At 56.4% G+C, this 20789-nt stretch overlaps 1 protein-coding gene across 7 annotated transcripts; it reads right to left on the bottom strand.

Annotated features, from left to right (window-relative positions):
• Nucleotides 1–78: 78 nt before the first annotated feature.
• On the bottom strand, nt 79–17270 carry LOC138440362 (secretory carrier-associated membrane protein 4). 7 transcript variants are annotated; one of them, XM_069589763.1, is made up of 8 exons: nt 17150–17234; nt 12186–12660; nt 9973–10021; nt 8275–8403; nt 7649–7805; nt 6274–6375; nt 3230–3347; nt 79–1609 (listed from the first exon to the last, which is right to left on the bottom strand). In XM_069589763.1, the coding sequence occupies exons 3-8, from the start codon at nt 9977–9979 to the stop codon at nt 1430–1432; spliced, it is 693 nt and encodes a 230-aa protein (XP_069445864.1). In that variant the 5' UTR covers nt 9980–10021; nt 12186–12660; nt 17150–17234; the 3' UTR covers nt 79–1429. The 7 variants fall into 7 exon arrangements, with proteins under 7 accessions (XP_069445864.1, XP_069445867.1, XP_069445860.1 ...); XM_069589766.1 differs by lacking the exon at nt 12186–12660 and having other exon boundaries at nt 17150–17270; XM_069589759.1 differs by lacking the exon at nt 17150–17234 and having other exon boundaries at nt 11406–12576.
• Between the last annotated feature and the right edge of the window lie 3519 nt (nt 17271–20789).

Raw genomic sequence — 20789 nt, 5'->3', positions numbered from 1 at the left:
TGGTTTATCCCTCTCGAGGCCACAGGCACCAGGATCCATGGGAGGAAGGCCCTCAGAAAGCTCTCTTGGAGGCTCACCTGATGCACAAAGCATGTCTTTATTTCCCGGATAGTTTCACGTAACAAAAACCACAATGCACAATGAGGAGCGGGGGTGGGGTGGGTGATGTGGGTGCAACCTACTACCTGCTCAGCGCCCATCAAGAGAAGCACCCCAGACACGGGAGGCTTGGCCCCACCGGGAGCGCGATGCTTGCCTCATCACAGGAAGTGGCCTTGGGGACGTGAGGGGACCTGGTTTCCCATCTGGGCCCCAGACCCTGGTGCTCTCGCAGCCGTGGCCACTTTCAGGCACCACAGGGCATTCAGCAGGAGCAGCCAAGCAAGCAGGCATAGGGGGCGGCCTCAGGGAGAGACCTGGTGGCCAGTGGGACAGGAAATACAGCTTGTCCTGAGCGGCCAGGCGGCTGGGAGCCAAGGGGCAGTGTCAGGGCACCTGAAGCCTAGCCCACGAGGGCCGAGAGGACACTGGGAGGCGTCTCTGCCCCTTCCCCTCACAGAAGTGCTGGCTGCTTATGTGGGAAGGAGGGCAGGGATTCAGATTCCTAATAAGGCACAGACTTATTGAGTCTCCCTCGTTCTTGTCCTTCAGGTTGGCGACTCCAGCTCCTACCCCACAGCAGGGGAAGGGCTCCTCTCTCAAGATGCACCTGTGTGCCATCTGTTTCCAGTGAGGCGGGCTGGCGGCTCCCTCCCCCTCCACCGCAGGCTCTAATGAGGCTCTGCCTGAAGGTCCCAGTTCTGAGACCCCTCCATGGGACAAGCGTGGCCCCAGACAGGGAGGCTGGAGGCAAGCTGCCAATGGACAACAGACAGACAGAAGGGGAGCAGTAGTTCCTATCATGAGACGGAGGAGGTGAATCAGCCTCTGGGCCTCCCCGTGGGCTTGCCCACTAGAGGAACAGCCACCACCCAGGCTCTCAGCCTCCCACCAGACACAGAACCCTGGTGCCTGAACAGTTTCCCTCTTCAAGTCACTGGGCCAGGAGTGACTGCCTGGAAGGAGGCTGTGGGGGTGGACCTGGGCTGGGCCCTTCTCCACGTCATCAGTTCTGAGAGGGGCAGCCCGGTCAGCCCTCCACAACCCCGAGGGAGAGGGTGCGGCTGCAGCACAGTGGATGTCGCCATGACAAACGGCGCTCCAGACTATGGGGGGCGTCCTGCCGGATGGCAGTGGCCAGACAGCTTCCGGGCAGAGCTGCCGAGGAGCCCTGCCTCAAGAGTGAGATGAATGTGGGCTCGGGCTGCCAAGAGCCCCTGAGCTGCCCTCTCAGCTGCGGGGGGGGCCTCACCAAACCCAAGGTGGTGGGAGTGGACGGTGAGGGCCAGGTGGGCCAGCAGCCAGTTGGCAGCAGGGCTGCTGGCTCCCTCTAAGGCCACTGGCCACCACTGGCCGGGTAACTGGGCACGGTAGGGTACTCGGGCAGGCTGTTCCCTGAGAAGTTGTTGAACTGGGCCTCCCTGGACGGTGGGTTCCTCCAGGTGCCCGTGCTCCACTCCGTCTGTGCCTTCTGGAAGCTCCCACCAGCCCCTCGGTAGATGCTGTGCACCTGCAGGGGTGAGGATGATGGTGGGGAGGACACTCAGCTTGCGTGCAAGGAGGGGCTTTTCTTAACCGATCGTGACTAACATGACAACACTTGCAAGAACTTTAGAAAACGTGCAGAAGCTGAGGCGGTGGGGCTCTGAGGGCCATGCCTACACCGTGACTGCTGCCGGCTTGTCCCCAAGGGTCTCCACTGTCCCAGCCAAGCCCAAAACTCGGCCAAATGCTGCTTCCAGGGGAGGGGCTCTTCTGGGGCAGGTCTGAGGCCTGGCCACCGCCTGGTGACTCCTCCCTCAGCCATGTCAGACCCGGGACCCCCAGGTCACCAAGGGGGTGACATCATTCTCTTCAATGATGTCCTCAGTAGAGGCCTAGGTGGATAGGCCACTGCCCCTGCACCGTCCAGGAAGGCCAGGCTCCTCAGATGTGGGGCTAGGCTGTTTCTGGAAGTCTGGCAAATCCCATAACTGAATTCATTTAACTTGAGGCTCCTGACCAGCAAAGCTGACAGTACTGTCCTTTCCCACCAGAATGTCTTTCTTTCTTCCCAGTGAACTCCCAAACCTGGGGTGGTGCAAGGGACCCCAATGGGGTGGCCCTACTCTGGGGGGCTTGCTTGGCTTGAAAGCCCCTCCCTTCTGCCGTGACACGTCCCTGCCGAAACCACAGCCACCCTGTGTGGTCTTCATCCTGGCCTCTGGCCAAGTCTTTCAGGGTCTGTTCTGCATGGGTTATCCCCCAACCCCCTTCACATCGTCCACACAGTCAGGGGGCTTTGGAGGCAAACATAGGGGGAGCAAGTACCCCTCTGTCCTCCCAGACAGTCCCAGGACCAGCTGAACAGCCCAGGCCTGGAAACCTGAGAAACAGCTGGGACCCTGCAACAAGGAGGCTGGACGGACCCGAAACCCAGGCTTCAGGAGTTGCTAGCCAGGCTGCAGCACAGGGCAGGTCCAGCCTCACCAAGCAGGCTACCGGGCACATGGCCAAGAAGGTCACCTCAGGAAGGCCGGGCAGGTGCACTGTCAGCCATCAGTCTGTATGTGGTCCCAGGACAACCCTCGTGTGGCCAATGCCCCAGACTACCGTGCACACGTTCCCACTGGTGCCTCAAGGCACCTGGAGCAGGGCCAGGGAGTGGCCATGATGGTGGAGACAGTCGGGGCCAGCCTTTCAAAGCCTGAGCGCTCAGTACGAGGGCAAGTGCGATGGATGTGAATTTTCAGTTTTAGGTAATTTTACTTAATTTGGGTTTAACTGTAACTAGCAGCACATGGCCGGTGGTGGCTGAATCAGCAGTGTGAACAACCCTCCGGGACACACATGCCGGGGACTCCAGCAAACACCCAACCGCCCCAGTGTGGAAGTGGTCACCCTTGGCCACACGGCGCTGTCTGCCCTCCTCCCTGGAAGGCTACGTGGGCAGGAAGGAAGGCAGTCAAAGGCCCAGATCGCAGAAAGTCTGCCCTGCTGTCAGCACTCACTTCACTTGCCAGCGCTCACTTCACTTGCCAGCGCTTGGCCTCTTGCTCCTAAAACGAGCCAGGACGAGTCCCAGGGCTGGGAGATCAGAGAACAGGATATGAAGGAGGAAATGGAACATCCTGGGAGCTGGAGGACTCACCTTCATGATCATGATGGCCATCATGGCAGCCGACATGGAGAACATGATGGCCGGGAGCAGCATGACCACAGCCGCCCCGACGCTGGTCTGGAAGAAGCCAATGGCTGCCAGCCAACCACTGCAAGAGACAAGAACATGTGTGGGAGCCAGCAGGACCGTCAGACGGGCCCACTACCTCTCATATGTAAAGAGCTCCAGCAAATCAATAAGAAAAAGGTAACCCGCCAGCAGAGACATGGGATTCCCATGAGGACTACCACAGGGCCAGTATACTTAGGGAGTGATGCTCAACCCCACCCACGAAGATGTGCAAGTCAGACAGAGTTGTCGTTCTCACACCACTTTTCTGACACATGTTGTGCAGAGGACAGAGAAACAAACCCTACTCTGTCAGTTTGGGCTGTGCCTTTTCTGGAGCACAATGGGGTCTGACCCATAACAAGGCTTAAACATTCATTTCCTTCTCGCCCAACTGTTTCACTCATCCAGTGTCTGTAATGAGGACAATCTGAGGATGATCTAAACATCCATTGGTTGGGCAAAGCATGAACGTCAGTTATACTAAGGAGATGTGAAAACAAGAAAAAGTTGAAGATCTGGGATAGACCCTGAGCCTGCACGTGGAAGAACATGAATCTGGTGTCCAGGCAGACCAGGGGTGGGGTGGGGGGGAGGCAGGAAATAGGGTACTTTTGAGAATGTTTTTTCTTAGTGAGTAACAAAACCACACAGTTCAGGAAGCTTAGAAAAACACATAATAGACGCCTCTCTCCTGTCAATGCCACTCCCCAGCCCAGAGGGAACTGGAATCCCTCATCTGCTAGCTCACTTCCAGAGAGAGTTGACAGAAACGTGTGCAGGGGATTCCCTGGGTTCGAGGGGTTAGGACTCTGTGCTCTCACTACCAGGACCCAGGTTCAATCCCCTGTTGAGGAACTAAGATCACACCAGTCACACAGCAAAAAAAAGATAAAGTATGTGTGTGTACGCACACATGTGCACAGGCATACAACCTGCTAGACACGCACACACACATACACGTGGACAGGCCTCACCCCTCTGTGAAGCCAGGAGGGACATCCTCGCGTACAAATGCACACTGCTCTGCACTTTGAAGGAGTGTAAGCCCACCTGGGGATCTGGGAAGATGACAGACCTGGAGATAAGGGGGATGGGATGCGGGTATAAGGTGTTCCCCCAGGGCCACTCAGCCAGGAGCTCAAGGGGGCCAGAGCCAGGGAGATGGGGATGCAGCCTGCAAAGGCCAGGGGAGGGTCTGGCAGCTCTGATGAAGGTTCAAGAGTTACCACGTGGCCCAGAAATTCCACAGCCAGGCATCCACCAGAGAGAACTGAGAACACTTGTCTGTTTGGACATGTGTACACAATGCACAGAAGAACTACCAGCAACAGCAGAAGAGCAGAGAGCCCAAGAGTCCACCCATGACAAATGACACACACACCGCATCCCACCAACTCGGCCACCAGAAGGGGCAAAGCCCTGACACTCGCTACCATGTGGACAGACCCTAACAATCCACTTGCTCAGTGAGAGAAGCAGACACAGGACACACAGGGTGTGATTCCACTGATGGCAAACGTCCAGAACAGGCCGATCCACACACACAGAGAGCGGGTTCCTGGGTGTTAGTGGATGGGCAAGGGACTGCTCACGGGGGTGGGGCTTCACTTTGGGGTGGTGGGATGTTCTGAAACTGGAGAGAGTGATGAACCTCCACCCTTGTAAACACACAGAACCACTGAGTTGTGCACCTAAGTGGCTGCCTTTCTGGGCTGGGAAGGCACCTCAAGGAAGCCCCAACTGTGGAAAGGACAGGCGGTGGGGGCCCCAGTCACGGAGGGTGCACACCCCACCCCACCTGGAGTCCAATGTGGACCAACCACAAAGGCCAACTGTTAACAAGCCGCAGGGACCCCAAGGGGAAGGCCTGACATGGTAGTGCTGTGGGTGAGGGCATTGTGCCCACCACATCCGGTGGAGGCGAGGGCGTCAGACAGGTAGGGAGGCAGCTCAGGGTGGACGCTCTACCCCAGATCCACAAACCGCGAAGAAGACCCATGTGAAAAGGTCACAAGCCAGCAGGGCGGACAGGTCTGAGCCTCTGTGGTCACTGTTGCTTCCTAGTGTGAAGCAGCACTGTGGTCTTTTACACATAAGACGTCTCACAGGTTTTAAAAGGCCTTCTGAATGGACTGACAGGGAAGCGTTCATCCAGCGGATGGTGAAAGTCTGGGGCCAGCAGGGAGGGATGGATACCCAGGGCCCAGGACTGGCCAGGTGTCCCTGTAGCTCCACAGCAACCGTGGACCCCCCATGCTGTCCACTGCCCCCTGGAGGGGACTTCTGGGACTGCAGCCAGCCAGACTGGAGCAGGTGGCTCTCTGGAAGGACCAGCCCTGCCAACCTGTGGGTTACATGAATTCTGACCCCCGGGACTTAAAATGAAAAGTTTGTTTCAAATCACTGAACATTAATAATTCACTATAGCAGCAGCAGACACCTCATGTGTTAACGAGTGCTAAGTCACTTCAGTCATGTCTCTTTGTGACCCTATGGACTGCAGCCACCAGGCTCCCCCATCCATGGCATTCTCCAGGCAAGGATACTGGAGTGGGTTTCCATGTCTTCCTCCAGGGGATCTTCCCAACCCGGGGTTCGAATCCACCTCTTTTATGTCTCCTGCATGGGCAGACAGGTTCTTTACCACTAGCTCCACCTAGGAAGTAATGGAAAATGCCTCTCCCAGACGGTGGGGCATGGCCCTCCCAGTTGCTCTCTGACCCCGGGGACACACAGCTGGACATGCCTGCCAGGTTCTCTGGGGGGCCAGGTGACTGGCAGGAGAACCACTGTGCACAGGCTGCCAACCTGGCACCTCCCAGGGTAGGGGGTTTACAAGAGCGAGGAGCAGACTTCACTCTCGTCCAGCCATTGGCATTTTGGTGTCCTGGCCAGTGTTCAGCCTGAGCTCATGTCTGTCCTGCACGTGACACATGTCCCCATGGCTGACCCCGCAAGCTTACCACGCACCCCATCCCGAGAACCCGACGGCCTGGATGACGGTCAAAATGAACTGGGCTCCGAAGATGAAGAAAAACGCCATGAAGTTGAAGGAGCTGTCGGATCTGGAGGGAAGCCAACAGCTTTGTTACCAATGCTGGAGGACAGGGCGGGGTGGAGGCAGTGAAGAGGCAGAGCCGAGGAAGGGCCTGGGCCAACTGGGCAGGACAGCCCTGACCCACCGCACCTCCAGTTCCCGCCCCAGGAGGAGGACAACCCTGACACGCTCCTCACTGGAAGGGGATTTAGGAGGCCCCACTACACCCAAGGACCTGCCGGTACCCTAAGGTCAATTTGATAGGTTCCTGGTGGGTTTGCGATGCCCTGCTGCCCTGGATAAAAGAGGCTGCAAGGGGCTCACATAGGGCAAGCAAGGAGAGACCCGGAATGGAGGAGGGGCAGGGACCTCGAGGCACAGGGCTGCTCCCGGGCTGCCCCCGAAGCTCTTAGGGGAGAGGGTCCCCATTCTTGCACACAGTTGCTGGAATCAGCTTGGGACCTGAAGCCACAGCGCCCCTTTTGCTTCAGCACAAGTGGACAGGTTTCTGGTTCTTGTCTCCAAAGGGCCCCAGGTGCCCCACCTGACTCCCACTGAGGGTCTGGGATTAGGGGCCACATGCAGCAGACATAGCACCCGCCTGAGTGCAGAGGGCAGGTTTGGGGTGAAAGCCACAGAGCAAGATTCACAGTAGCCACAAGGGGGCAGCAACACCAACGCCATCCACAGATGATGGAGAAATACCACTTGGTTCCTGCACACATGGGAGCATCACTCAGACACCCAAAGGGATGAAGCCCTGACACTCGCTACCACGTGGGTAGGCCCTGAGAACATGATGCTCAGTGAGAGAAGCAGACACAGAAGGACATGTAGGGTGTGATCCCACTGATGGGAAACGTCCAGAAGAGGCAGATCCACAGACACAGAGAGTGGGTTCCTGGTTGTCAGGGGCTAAGGGGGCAGGATGGTGCTAATGGGGATGGGGTTTCCTGTTGGTTTGTTCTGGAACTAGACATGCTGGCTGTCCAGCCTTGTATAAACACTAGAAACACCGAGCTGTTAAGCAGGTGAGCTGAGTGGTATGTACAGTATATCAACAAAGTCATTAACAAAACAGGGAGAGATGGATGTGGCTTGTGGACCCCAGTACACAGTGTCATCCAAACACGAGAGAGAGGCAGGCTCACACCTGGGCCAGGCGGCAGCTGCAGATCAGGGTGCACCCCTCTCAGGACTTGGCCCGGAACGGGGCGTGCACCTGCTCTTGTTTCTGAGCCGACTGTCAACCCCAGACACTTCCCAAGGGGCCCTGGAGGGTGGGGGCCACCCCAACTCACCGGAAAGCCTTGTAGGCGGGCCGGAACCAGCACACGTAGCTGCAGGGCGAGAAGAGGAGCAGCCAGAGCAGGGCCAGGCCAAAGTTAGCGCCTGAGCCACCCGCGATCCACCAGGCCAGGCAGGCAATGAGGTTGATGCCCAGGGTGGCACAGTAAACTAAGGGAGGGGAGAAGAAAGAGGGCGCTGAGTGGGACATCCCCTACTGCTGGGGTGTGGCTCCCATGAGCACAGGGACCTTGGGGCCAGAGAAGGGCCTGGGGGGCCTGGCTCTGTGCAGCTGCCTACCTGCTCCTTCCACTCCAGATAGGAGCTCATCAGTGTGTGTACTCAGTTATATCTGACTCTTTGCAACTCTATGGACTATAGTCCGCCAGGCTCCTCTGTCCATGGGATTCTCCAGGTAAGGACACTGGAGTGGGTTGACATGCCCTCCTCCAGGGGCTCTTCCCAGACCAGGCCCACATCTCCTGTGGCTTCCGCACTGGCAGGCGGATTCTCTACCACTGAGCCATGAGAGAAGTTCGTCGGAAAGCTTTATTATATTACTAAACCCTCAGGCTCCCACCCACCAAGCTCAAGACAAGTCCGGGGCCGGGCCTGGGTGGTGCACCCCTCCCCGACTCACACAGCCACAGGCGGTAGATCCTCTTCACCAGGACCTGGTGCTCAATAGGGATTTCATCAGAGAAGTTCTGGTAGAAGCAGGGCTTCAGGGGGATGAACTTGGGCAACGGGGGGAAGTTGTTCTCCTTTCCTGCAGGCACGGGGGTGCGGAAAAAGACTCACATTGCAGTCAGCTTGTAGTGGCCCTAGGGCTGTGCCCATCTGCTCCTGGGACCTGTGGATACATCACCTCATGGGGCAGAGGGGACTTTGCCAGAGGGATTAAGCTAAGGCCCCTGAGACGGGATGATCCTGGATTCCCTAGGGAGCCCAGTGCCATCACAGGGTCCTTATGAAAGGGAAGGGGGAGGGTCAGAGGCAGAGAGACAGGAGACCCCGAGCCGTTGGCTACGAGGAGGGAGGGGCCGCGAGTCAGGGATGCGGCTCCTCTAGAAGCTGGAAAAGGGGGAGCCGGTGCTCCCTGGGAGCCTCCAGAGGGACCAGCCCTGCCCACACCTGGATTTAGCCCTGTGGTACCCATGTGGGACTCCTGACCTCAGGACTGTCAAAGAACAAATTCTATTTACCTACTTATTTATGGACTTAGTTTCTGACCACGCCACACAGCATGCAGGATCTTAGTTCCTCCACCTAGGATTGAACTCGCACCCTCAGCACTGAAAGCATGGAGTCCTAACCACTGGACCTCCAGGGAAGCCCCAGAACAAATTTAATTCAAGTATCTGAGTCTGTGGCGATTTCTTACAACAGTCACAGGGATACGTGAAGATTCAACAGCAGGGTCCACACATATCCACACTGTTGACTTCAGGGCAGGTTGTGGCACTTGGGACGTGGGAGTACCCTGGGGTTGCCATTACAAAGGACCACAGGCTGGGCAGCCTGACTGGACAGACGTCTGTCCCAGTTCCATTCTAGAGGCTGGACAATCAGATCCAGTGTCACAGGGCCATGCTTCCCCCAGATGCTCTGGGCACCCCAGGGTTGTGAACCCGTCCCTCCAGCCTCTGCCCCATCCTTCCTGCTTCCCTGTGTCTGTGCCCATGTCTCCTCCATCTTAGGATGTCAGTCCCACTGTTATCTCAGGCCCACCCTGCTCCAACATGACTTCATCTCATAGCCACACCTGCCATTTGGTCCTCTTCCTGGAGTCTGGACTCCATGGGGTTTTGGTTTTTGTTTTCTTGGCCTCACTGTGAGGCTTGTAAGATCTTAGTTCCCTGACCAGGGATGAACCCAGGCCCCCAGCAGTGAAAGCTCAGAGTCTTAACCACTGGACAACCAGGGAAGTCCTGGGACTTCCTGTTTTCCAACATGGAACAATTTCGTCTTACATGTCTCCAAGGCCCAGGGGCCGAGCTCGTCTCTGTATGGTCCCTCTTTAGCACCTGTGCCACCTGGTGGGCGGTGGACAGACCTCATAGCACAGTAACAAAGTGCCGGGAGCTGCCCACTTCAGCTCCACAACCGAGCAACTCCATGGGTGCCCCCTGGGCTTTGCTGGCTGGGCCAGATGCTCACTGCGCAGACTCGTCACCCTGTTGTCCAGTCCAGTGGCCAGAGCAACCCCGACTCCCATTCTGGGAGGAGAGCGAGGCTGTGCCCCTCCTGGGGTCACAGTGTGCCCAGCCACCCGGGGAACTTTCTAGACAGCCAGAGAAGCCAGGACCCCCCACTGCGGGGCGCGGGTGGGACTCACCTGACATTTCCGCTGTGAAGACAGGGTGGGAGTGGAGGGCTGCAGCCACCTGGAGAGGAGACAGGCACAGTCAGGGGGTCCCTACGGCTGCAGGGCGACCCCAACACCACCTGTGGATCCAGGGGCCACTGCAGTTACTGCCCTAACCACCAGAGCATCCACAGGGGTCTCTGGGCTCTTGGCTCAAGGCCAACCCAGCCCCACATGTGTGACCCCAGTCACCACCTCATGTCAGAGCCCCCCCACCCCCACCCCGGGCAGCTTGCTACTGATGTGCAGGAGGCATCTGGGAGGAGGGTCCCAGTGACCCACCACTACTGCCCTCCTGCCTCATCCTCCCCCAACTCCCCCACAAAAGTGAAAGTGTTAGTCACCCAGCCCGCAAACTTTCCCTTTATCCATGGATGGCTCTGCACACTTCCTATGGCCACAAAGTCTCTGAGTCACTGAAAACTGAGTCCATGCTCATTGCTGTGTGACCTCAGGCAAGTTACACAACCTCTCTGGTCCATGGTTTTTGCCCCTATGAGCTTTGCAAGGCCAAGGATCCCACTGCAACCCAACTGAAATGCCTGGGGACAAGCCAGGCATCCAGAGGCCCTGCCCAGGAGAAGCCCAGAAGCCTGTCATGGAGCAGCCCCTCAGAGGAGGGACCACAGAGGCGCCAACTGCACAAGGACCTACGAGACAGACATTACCTTCTCCAGGAAGTGGGCCAGGCAACATGGCCACACCTGGTACCCAACCACCGCAGCTGAGCCTGAACGGCCCCCAGCGCTGGGCACTGGAGCAGGTGCAGAGCCCCACATGGAGGGGGTCCAAGGGAAGGATCCAATGACCAAGAGTCCCCGAGTCCACCCCCGGCCCCCAGCTCAGAGAGGGCCTCCCCTGGAACCCGGAGCCTGGCCCAGCCCAGCCCTCCTGTCACAGGCCCCACCAGCCATCCACTGCTCTGGCTCCAGCAGACCCTCCACCTGCCCAGCCCCCATGGGCAAGGAGTAGCCCTGGGACGGGGGCTCAAGGCATGTCTCAGGGGCCTGCAGCACATACGTTTGCTGCTCAGAGTCCTGCACACATGGGTTCCAGGGCTAACCACTCCAGGGCAGGCAGACCGCCCCCGGCCCCTGGGAAGGATGGGAAACTGACTCAGTCAGCAACAACCAGGCTAGTGGGCCCTCTCCTTCGGCTCTAGCCATACCCATCCAGACTCTGAGGCCCCTCCCTGCCTACACTCCACTCAGCAGCTCACCTCCTGGTGCAAATCCAGGTGTCAGAGAAAATGGCCACCCTGACCCAGGGACTCTCGGCTACCAGGGCCTCACGCCGTTGTTAACAGACACCAACCTGGTTTAAGTTGTTTATTTTCACATGTCAAAGCTGTTCCCTGACACCTGAGAAAAGGGGACACAACGCTGGTGACCCCAGGGGCCCACCTGGGTCTGAAGGTGCCCAGCCACTTGGTCAGCTGGACCCCCACTCCACCCAACTCTGAGGAAGACCTTCTCCAGAAAGGGACGCCCCTCATGTGCCAACAGAAACAGCATAAGTGTCCATGAGCTGAGACAAGGCAAAAGCCCCTGGAGATGTGAGGAAAGCCAAGGAGGGTCTAGGCCAGCGCCTATGCCTCAGCGTCTAGCCCGTCGGGGTCCAGTCGGCGACACTGGGCCTCCAGGACACCGCGGAAGGCCTGGAAGCGGTGATTGAGGTCAGGCCGGGCGTGCAGGCGGAAGTGGGTGCCCAGCGCGCCGTCAGGCGAGGGAGCCCCATAAAAGACACGCCGCACTCGAGAGTGGACCAGGGCCATGGCGCACATGGTGCAGGGCTCGCGGGTGATGTACAGGTCGTAGCCGGTGCACACATAGGGCAGCCCGTCCTCGTCCTCATCCAGCTTGCGCACAGAGCCGGCGCGGACAGCCGGCGCGAAGGAGCAGGCAGGGTGGGGCGCCAGGTTGTAGGCACCGCAGCCCTGGCCTCGTGCTACCAGGTCAATGCACACCATGGCAGCGTGCAGCAGGGGGCTGGTGGCAGTGCTGCAGTCGTGGCCTGTGGCCAGAACGCGGCCTGAGGCCGGATCCACCACCACCGCGCCCACGGCCCTCAAGCCCCTCGAGGCTGCCTGCTGCGCGGCCCACACGGCCCGCTCCATGTGGGCCTGCATTGCAGCCCGCTCCTGTGCCGAGAAGAGGCATCCAGCCAGGGCTCGGGTCACCTGCCTGTCCTCGTGAAAAGTCGTGGGCCAGTGAGTGCGCGCCTCCTCGAACTGGCTCCTGGTCAGGGGCGGCCGCACAGGCACAGGCACCAGGAAGGGCTGCCCCAAGCCACGGGTGTCCACATCCGGGCGCGGGAGGAGCTCGGCCAGTGATCGTGAGTCCCGGGCCGGCCCCGCCAGGCACAGCAGTATTTCCAGCGAGTGCGGGCAGCTGGGGTCAGGGCTGGGCCGCACCCTCTTGAGGTGAGGCTGCGCAGGCAGCGGGTGGACTGCTGACACCTCCTTGAGGAGGCGTGAGGTCTGGCTCTTGTCCAGGATGGGCGCAGCATAGGCCAGCACCAGCTCCACAGCCCCAGACTGCTGCTCTGACAGAACCGGGAGGGCTTGCCATGGCGGTTCTTGCTCAGGACTCCCGGCCTTTACATCTCTGCGCAGCTCCATGACGCTCGGGGCGGGGTCCATCCTCAGTGGGGCTCTGACTGTGGGAGACAGAGACCGGAGCAGGGCATCATCCTGGGCCGTGGGGGGGCCTGGCGAGCTGGAGGGGTCGTCCCAGGAGCGTGCCAAGTCTGCAGGCTCGTCCCACCGAGCAAAAGGCACCAGCAGTCGTGCTCTCACATCTTACTAACGCCGTGTCTGCACAGAGTTTAAATCGCCCTTGTCTGGGTGTCTTTTCTCTCCCCCCTTTTTTTACTGAGAAGTGCCATGAGCAAAAATGCACACTGGGTCCCAGAGACTTAATACAAAAGAGAAAACGTAACTGTCTCATTAAGTCTCTTTCTGTATTCCACGGACACAGAAGACCGACTCACTACACCACTTTATTCAAAGGCCTTGAGATCCTTGGATCGTCTTATCCTTGGTGGCCCTGGACCCAGTTCCCCATGGATGCCGAGGGATGGCTGTGTTGACTACATGGCTGAAGCGGGAATACTCTACGTGTCTCAGGTTAAATAAACGTATGATTAAGGTTAAGTTCAATCGTTCCTTTGTAGTTTCCCAAAACGTGGCTTCTACACACTTCATGTCATGTACACGTCTCGCGTTATATTCCTACTGGTCAGGGCTGCCCTAGATGAGAGCAGAAATGGGCCACAGATGACCTTCACGTGGCTCCAGGGGAGCTCTGTGCCATGGCTGCAGAGCCCGGTGCCCTGGCAGTATCTGGGATTGGACCAACCCCTCCCACCTCTTTCCCATGGACGAGGTGTGCTGAGACCGTGTCACAGCCTGGCCCTTACTGCTTCAACGCAGCCTACTCATCACTCCTCAGCCCACAGGCCCTGCAGCGGGCACGGGAGGTCCTCACCAACCACTCCAGCAAACACACAGCGTGGCTGGGGGCCCCTGGGGTACCCAGGACGCCAGGGCCAGGTCAGGCCCTGAGGAGGGTCTTGGGCGTGCTGGCTGTAAATCTGCTCCCAGCACACACCATGCCCAATGCAAAACGGCCCCCACAGCCTGCTCCAGGCCACAAAAGGCCCCACTGTGTCCTGGGCAAGACAGACACAGTCCTGTTTGTCCCTCCAAGACTGCAACCTCTGTCTGACAGAAACAAAACAAGTAACAGAGACAGGAGGCTGGCCTCGGACTGCTGCTGCTGGGGCTGCCATCCTCCAGGGAGGAAATAAAAACCACCAGGAGGCTACCATCTGGCCCAGTGACCCCACTCCCAGGTGCAGGCCCAGGAGAACTGAAACACACGTCCACACAGCCATCTACACACACGTGTTCACAGCAGCACAACTCACAACAGCAAAAGGTGGCTGCCAGCCCATGTGTTCACTGAAAGATAAACACATAGACACCAGGTGGTTCCTCCGCACACGGGAGCGTCCCTCAGCCATGGAGAGGAGAGAAGCCCTGACACTCACTGCCACATGAACAGATCCCGAGAACACGATGCTCAGTGAGAGAAGAAGACAAAGGACACACAGGGTGTGATTCCACTGGTAGGAAACGTCCAGGATAGGCCGACCCACAGACACAGAGAGTGGGTTCCTGGTTGTCAGAGGCTGGGAGGTGGGGAGATGGGGGGTCTGCTCCTGGGGACAGGCTTCCTATTGGAAGACAGAATGTTCCGGAACTAGACAAAGGTAATGGTCATGTAATAAACTAAATAAACTAAAACACACTAAAAAGTATGCTTTATGTGGGTGATCCCAACACTACGTGAACCGTATCTCAGTAAAGCTGCTGCTCTTTGTGGCGGCGGTGGGGAAATCTGGTGGTCACCAGGGCGTGCATGCTTGCTTAGTTAATCAGTCATGCTGGACTTTTTGTGACCCCAAGGAATGTAGCCCACCAGACTCCTCTGTCCAGGGGATTTCCCAGACAAGAATACTAGAGTGGGTTGCCGTGTCCTTCTCCAGGGGATCTTCCCAACCCAGGGATCGAATGGGCATCTCCTGCACTGGCAGGTGGATTCTTTACCAGAGCCACCAGGGTGACAGCACACCTCGAACAAGGCCCAGACCTCGTAACTGCTGCCAGTGCTAAACCTGCTGCCTGTCTCCACTCCTGCAAATCGGGTCCCCAACTCCCCTCATGACCCGGATGGAGGCTGTGGGGCTGGTCCCTTTCCAGAGGTGAAGGGACTTGCCCAGGGACATGTGCCTGGGAGGGCAGAGCTGCGGCTGGGTGGCCAACAGCTCCCAACTCTTGCCTTCTGAGCCCCGTGGTAGGGGACGGGCTTTACAGATGGGTCACAGGTTCCTCCAGGGTGACACACCCAGACTGGGAGCTGCAGCCCACCTAGGAATGGCCCCCATGCCCAGAGATTTGCTTAAATGAACCCCGGGGACCTCAGCATGCTGGGTGGCTGATCTGTTCCTCTCTTCCTCCTCAAAACCACATGTCCACCCCAGCTGTGGGCGCCCCCTCATCCACCCCAGCTCTGGGCACCCCACTGCCCCACCCTGGCCAAGTGCCCTGCATGCGCACCCCTACACACACACTGCTCCACACCCTCCTGCTGTGCACTTGGCTGCTCCACCCAGCTCAGGCCCTTCCCTGGCTGTGTCTACCTCCCACTGTCCACAGCTAGGGTACCTCCTAAAGGTTCCTGTGCTCCAGTGGGGTGGAGGCCAACCCCCTCCACAATTGTTTATATTTATGGTTGGAGCCTCTGTGGCTGGCACCCACTGTCAGGGCCGTGGAAGGCTCAATGGTGTGGGGAAGGTCCAGGAGGGTTCAGGAGACCAGGGAGCTGGGATCCCCCCAACAGCCAGTCCCCTTACTGGGTGCCGGGGCCTGAAGCCCAGAAGGCATCAAAAACATGGGGCTTATTCAATGAGCTGAGGCAGCCTCTGCAACCAGAGGTAGGGGCCTCATCTCACCCCTGGGTGTGTCCGGGCCCTGCCCCCGATCTCCTGGCAGAGGCCAGGCCTTAGGCCCAGGACAAGCTTCCCCCTCGGTAAAATGGGATCCACCACCATGCTGGCTGGGACAGAAAGTGAGAAAATCCATGAGGCTGGGCCTGCCCCAGGGCACAGCTCTTCTCAGGAGCCAGTGCCCTGCGAAGAGTAGATTCCAGGAAGGCTCCTCCGAGGCCGTGACCCACAGCTGGACCTGGAAAGCAGGTGAAGCAGGGTGGGGAGCCCTGAGCAGAAGTAACACCCAGTGTTGGAGTCTTGGACTCTTGTTGAACAGTCAAGGTGGCGATGGCTCCAAATATGGTATCCAGAATTTGGCCCCGTGGAAGGCGGAAGGTGCATTAATGTCCACATCCGACAAGCTCCCCAACAAAGCAGGGTCCCTAGATAACATGCAGCACACCCCGCTAAGTGTGAACCCACATGAGCAGATGATTTAACATAAATGTGTCCAATGGAACCTTTGCAATACTCTTATACTAATACATATATATGTGCATATATTTGTTGTTGACACAAAATTCTAATTTAATGGGGCAACCTGCCTGGTTATTCGCAAAACCTAGCCACCCTACAAGCAGGCCTTTGTGCATGAAAAATCGAGAACCATGTGCATGTGGGGTGTGGCAGACCCAAGGCCAGAATTTTAAAAGGCCTTAAAAACTCACACTTCCCCTAAGTATCAGCTGCTGCTGCTGCTAAGTCGCTTCAGTCGTGTCCAACTCTGTGAGACCCCAGAGACGGCAGCCCACCAGGCTCCCCCGTCCCTGGGACTGGAGTGGGTTGCCATTTCCTTCTCCAACGCATGAAAGTGAAAAGTGAAAGTGAAGTTGCTCAGTCGTGTCCGACTCTTAGCGATCCCATGGACTGCAGCCTACCAGGCTCCTCCGTCCATGGGATTTTCCAGACAAGAGTACTGGAGTGGGGTGCCATTGCCTTCTCCGAAGTATCAGCAAAGAATATCAATTTTTAGGGCTTCCCAAGTGGTTCAGCGGTAAACAATCCGCCTATCAACGCAGGAGATGCGGGTTTGATCCCTGCGTCGGGAAACTCTCTTAGAGAAGGAAATGGCAACCCATTCAAGTATCCTAGCCTGGGAAATCCCATGGAGAGAGGAACCTGAGGGCCACAATCCATGGGGTCGAAGAGTGGGACACAACTGAGACACTGAGCACGCGCACAAACAAGACGTACAGAAAGACTGGGCGTTTTCGCCCAAAGCGGGCGGAAAGCTTGTAAACCGACAACACGGAGCTTGAAGGCTGACCAAGACGACCCGCGGCCTGAGCACAGCGGAAGCAGTTAGGGCACGGGGTCTCCACACCGGACGGCAGGGGCGAGCGCACGCGCAGAAGGACGACGGGCGCCGAAAGAGGGGTCCCGAAACCTGGCCGCTCCGCGCGCAGGCGCACATGCGCCCCTCCCCCCCCGTTCACCCGATGCGCGCGCGCGCGCACGAGCCCGGTCCAGTTGGCCCCCCTCGCTCCCTGCGCGGCCGGAGCCCCTCCGCAGGCGCGCCCCCTGCCCTCGCCCTCCTCGCCTTCCGCGAGAGCCTGGGTCATAAAAGCCCGAGACCCCGGGGCCGTGTGCTTACCTGAGGAGAAGGGCGGAAGCGCTGCGCTTCACCAAGTCTTAGCAACCAGCCCGCCTGCTCCGCCTCCGCCACCGCCTGGAACCTCGGGGCACGACGGGAGCGTAGTTCCAGGGGCGGAGTCGGCGCGAGGCGGAGGCGAGGCCGGGACTACAATCCCCACAAGGCCGCGCGCACCAGCGACTCATTCCGCTCCTTTCTTCAGCGCGGCTGCTGTGACCCGCAGGAGAGTGAGGCGAGCTCTGAGTTAAGGGTTCGAGACCCAGCAGGGTGGCAGGAAAAGCTGGACCCTGGGAGTCTTTTGGGAAATCAGCAGAATGAAGAAACAGGCAGAGGGGTTCAGGCCACGTGCTTCAGTCACTCCCAGAGTGCAGTTTGCTGCTGCCACGTGGCTCCAGAGATCCTGACCCCACAGACCTGGTTAAGGTCGGCTTCCAGTTCTGGTTTGGGGTCCCAGCCGACCCTGGCCTTATTTTCTCGTCTCTGCGGTAGACGAAGAGGATCTGTTGACGCTCCCAGGCAAAACTTGCTAATTTTATGAGCAAATCCAGTTATTCATTCTAATTAGAGTAAAACGAGAGCGTCTCAACCAGGGGCAGTTTGTCCCTCCACTCCCAGGGGTGGTTACCTGGTGGCTACGCCGGGGGTGAGGGTGGGGGTCCTCCTCGCATCAAAACCTAGGATGTCGCTGAACAAGTGAAAGTGGCTCAGTCGTGTCCTACTCTTTGTGACCCCATAGACAGCAGCCCACCAGGCTCCCCCGTCCCTGGGATTCTCCAGGCAAGAATACTGGAGTGGGTTGCTATTTCCGTCTCCAGGATGCCCCCAAATCAGCTTCGCCAATTGTCCACAATGCAGGCTTTGGAAGACCTTGGTTTAACCCCACTGCTAAACAAGGAAAAAGATGTGGGTCTTAAAAAAAGGATCCTGAAGAGGGGAATTTTCAATCTTTCCATTTTTTTCCCCTGCTCCCCTCCTTCAAAATCCAAGGAATCAAAAAACAAACAAGGAATCCTCTGGCAAGATACGCCCAATGTCTGGAAGCTGGTGGCTGGAGGAGAGAACCCTCCTCCTGGAGTCTCCACCGCACCCCAGCTCCGCAACCCTACAGGGCCCTGAGAGTCCATCCTCTGTGTTTCTCCTCTTAATTTGCAAAGCATCGCCTAGTGTCCCGCTCTATACCTGCGTGAAACAGCATCGGGGGAAACCATTCTACTTGAAGCTAGTCACTCTCTCTTTTTCTTTTCTCAATTAAAACTTAGATTGATGTGTGCTTTTAACTTAAAAACAAACAAACAAAAAAAGACGTCATTCCATCCCTGGATGGCCCACTCAAGCTAGCCAAAAGTTCCTGTCTAGCTTTTTCTTTTTTTGGCCACAACAGGCAGCTTGTGGGATCTCTTAGTTCCCCAACCAGGGATTGAACCTGGACCATTGACAGTAAAAGTGGGAGTCCTAACCAGTGAATCTAGGGAATTCCTTGCTGATTTTTTTAAATTGCTCTTTAATTAGTGTTTCGTTAAAAGCAATGCCTAGAGTTTTTGCATCTAAAAAGTGGATCTCTTCAACCTATTTTTCTGCTTGTTTTAAATTTCTCAAAATGCAAAAACACACAAATAGGGATGTAAAATTGTGCAGCTGCTATGCAAAACATTGTGACAGCTCTTCAAAAAGTTAAACATGGACTTACCCCAAAATACAGCAATTCCATGTCTGAGTATAGACAGAAAAGAGTGGAAAGCAAGGACTTGAATGGGTACTTGCACCGCCATGCTCATAGTAGCATTATCCACAATAGACCAAGGATGGAAACAGCTCAGTTGTCCATCATCAGATAAATAGAGAAACACAATGTGGTCCATCTAATGGAATATTATTCAGCCACAAAAAGGATGGAGATTCTGACACCTGCTACAACATGGCTGAACCTTGAGGACATGAGGCTCAGTGAGAGAAGCAGACACAGAAGGACATGCACTGTCTAATTCCACTCACAGGAAGTCCCTGGAGGAGTCAAATGCACAGAGACAGGAAGTAGATGGTGGGGCCAGGGTCTGGGAGAGGGGATGAGAAGTGCCTGCTAATGAGTATGGGGTTTCCTTTTGGGGTGATAAACATGTTCCATAATTAGAGACTTCCCTGGTGGTCCAGTGGTTAAGACGCTGCACTTGCAGTGTCAAGGGCCAGTAGTTTGATTCCTGGTTGGGGAACTGGGTGGTATGACCAGGAAAGTTTTTTAAAATAAAGATGTTCCACAATTGGATAGAGTTGACAGTTATACACATTGTGGGTGTACCTTCTCTACCACCAAACTGTACCAAATTGGTGAATTTTTTGTTCTGTGAAATTCTCCTAAAAACAAGAACAACATAAAAGAGAGGAAAAGAAATGGTCCTTGACTTCCTACCTCCTCCTGCCTTCTTTTCCTTGCGGGACAAAGACAGGCAAGATTTCTGCAGTCCTCTCTCCACAGCCTGACAGCTGCTGGCTGGCCCCCACCCACTTGTTTGCCTGCAGGGTCCCTCTGTCCACAGTGATTGGTTTGGGGAATGATCTTATGACTCAAGCTGGACCAATGAGAGTCAGCCTGGAGACTGTCAGAAGTATTAATATAAGCAGAGTCACTCATGGTTCCTTAGGGTGAAAGCTTGGAGCTGCCAGGAGCTATCTTTTACTACCCCACAGTTGATCTTGTCTAGGATGAAGCCACAACAGAGGAGGGCAGATCCTAGAAAGAGAAGTCCATGCCTTAACAACATTGTTTAAGCACCTTGATCCAGCCATGCCTAATCAGGACACCCTTGGTCTTTCCTGTGGATTTGGTTTGGGTTTGTGTGCGAGGCACTTTTTTATTTATTTTTATTAATTCTTATTGGAATATAGTCGCTTTACAATGTTGTGCTAATTTCTACTGTACAGCAAAGTGAATCAACTGTACACATAATACCCCCTCTTTTTTATATTTCTTTCCCTTTTAGGTCACCATAGAGCATTCAGGAAATGAAGATCATGGCATCCGGTCCCATCATTTCATGGGAAATAGATGGGGAAACAGTGGAAACAGTGTCAGACTTTTAATTTTGGGGGCTCCAAAATCACTGCAGATGGTGACTGCAGCCATGAAATTAAAAGATGCTTACTCCTTGGAACAAAAGTTATGATCAACCTAGATAGCATATTCAAAAGCAGAGACATTACTTTGCCAACAAAGATCTGTCTAGTCAAGGCTATGGTTTTTCCAGTGGTCATGTATGGATGTGAGAGTTGGACTGTGAAGAAGACTGAGCACCGAACAACTGATGCTTTTGAACTGTGGTGTTGGAGAAGACTCTTGAGAGTCCCTTGGACTGCAAGGAGATCCAACCAGTCCATTCTGAAGGAGATGAGCCCTGGGATTTCTTTGGAAGGAATGATGCTAAAGCTGAAACGCCAGTACTTTGGCCACCTCATGTGAAGAGTTGACTCATTGGAAAAGACTTTGATACTGGGAGGGACTGGGGGCAGGAGGAGAAGGGGACAACAGAGGATGAGATGGCTGAATGGCATCACTGACTCGATGGACGTGAGTCTGAGTGAACTCTGGGAGATGGTGATGGACAGGGAGGCCTGGCGTGCTGCGATTCGTGGGGTCGCAAAGAGTCGG

The sequence above is a fragment of the Ovis canadensis genome, chromosome 5 (genome assembly GCF_042477335.2).
Source record: "Ovis canadensis isolate MfBH-ARS-UI-01 breed Bighorn chromosome 5, ARS-UI_OviCan_v2, whole genome shotgun sequence".
In the NCBI taxonomy this organism is placed as follows: Eukaryota; Metazoa; Chordata; class Mammalia; order Artiodactyla; family Bovidae; genus Ovis; species Ovis canadensis.
This window is presented reverse-complemented; position numbering and strand designations above follow the sequence as displayed.

Excerpts from the sequence above, each read along its gene's own strand:
- LOC138440362 (XM_069589758.1), bottom strand. The coding sequence starts at position 12,643 with ATGGACCCCGCCCCGAGCGTCATGGAGCTGCGCAGAGATGTAAAGGCC. Across the intron at positions 3,348-9,972 it reads CTTCACAGCGGAAATGTCAG|TGGTTGGCTGGCAGCCATTG; the intron begins GTGAGTCCCACC and ends TGTCTCTTGCAG. Across the intron at positions 1,610-3,229 it reads TGGCCATCATGATCATGAAG|GTGCACAGCATCTACCGAGG; the intron begins GTGAGTCCTCCA and ends TCACCCCTGCAG.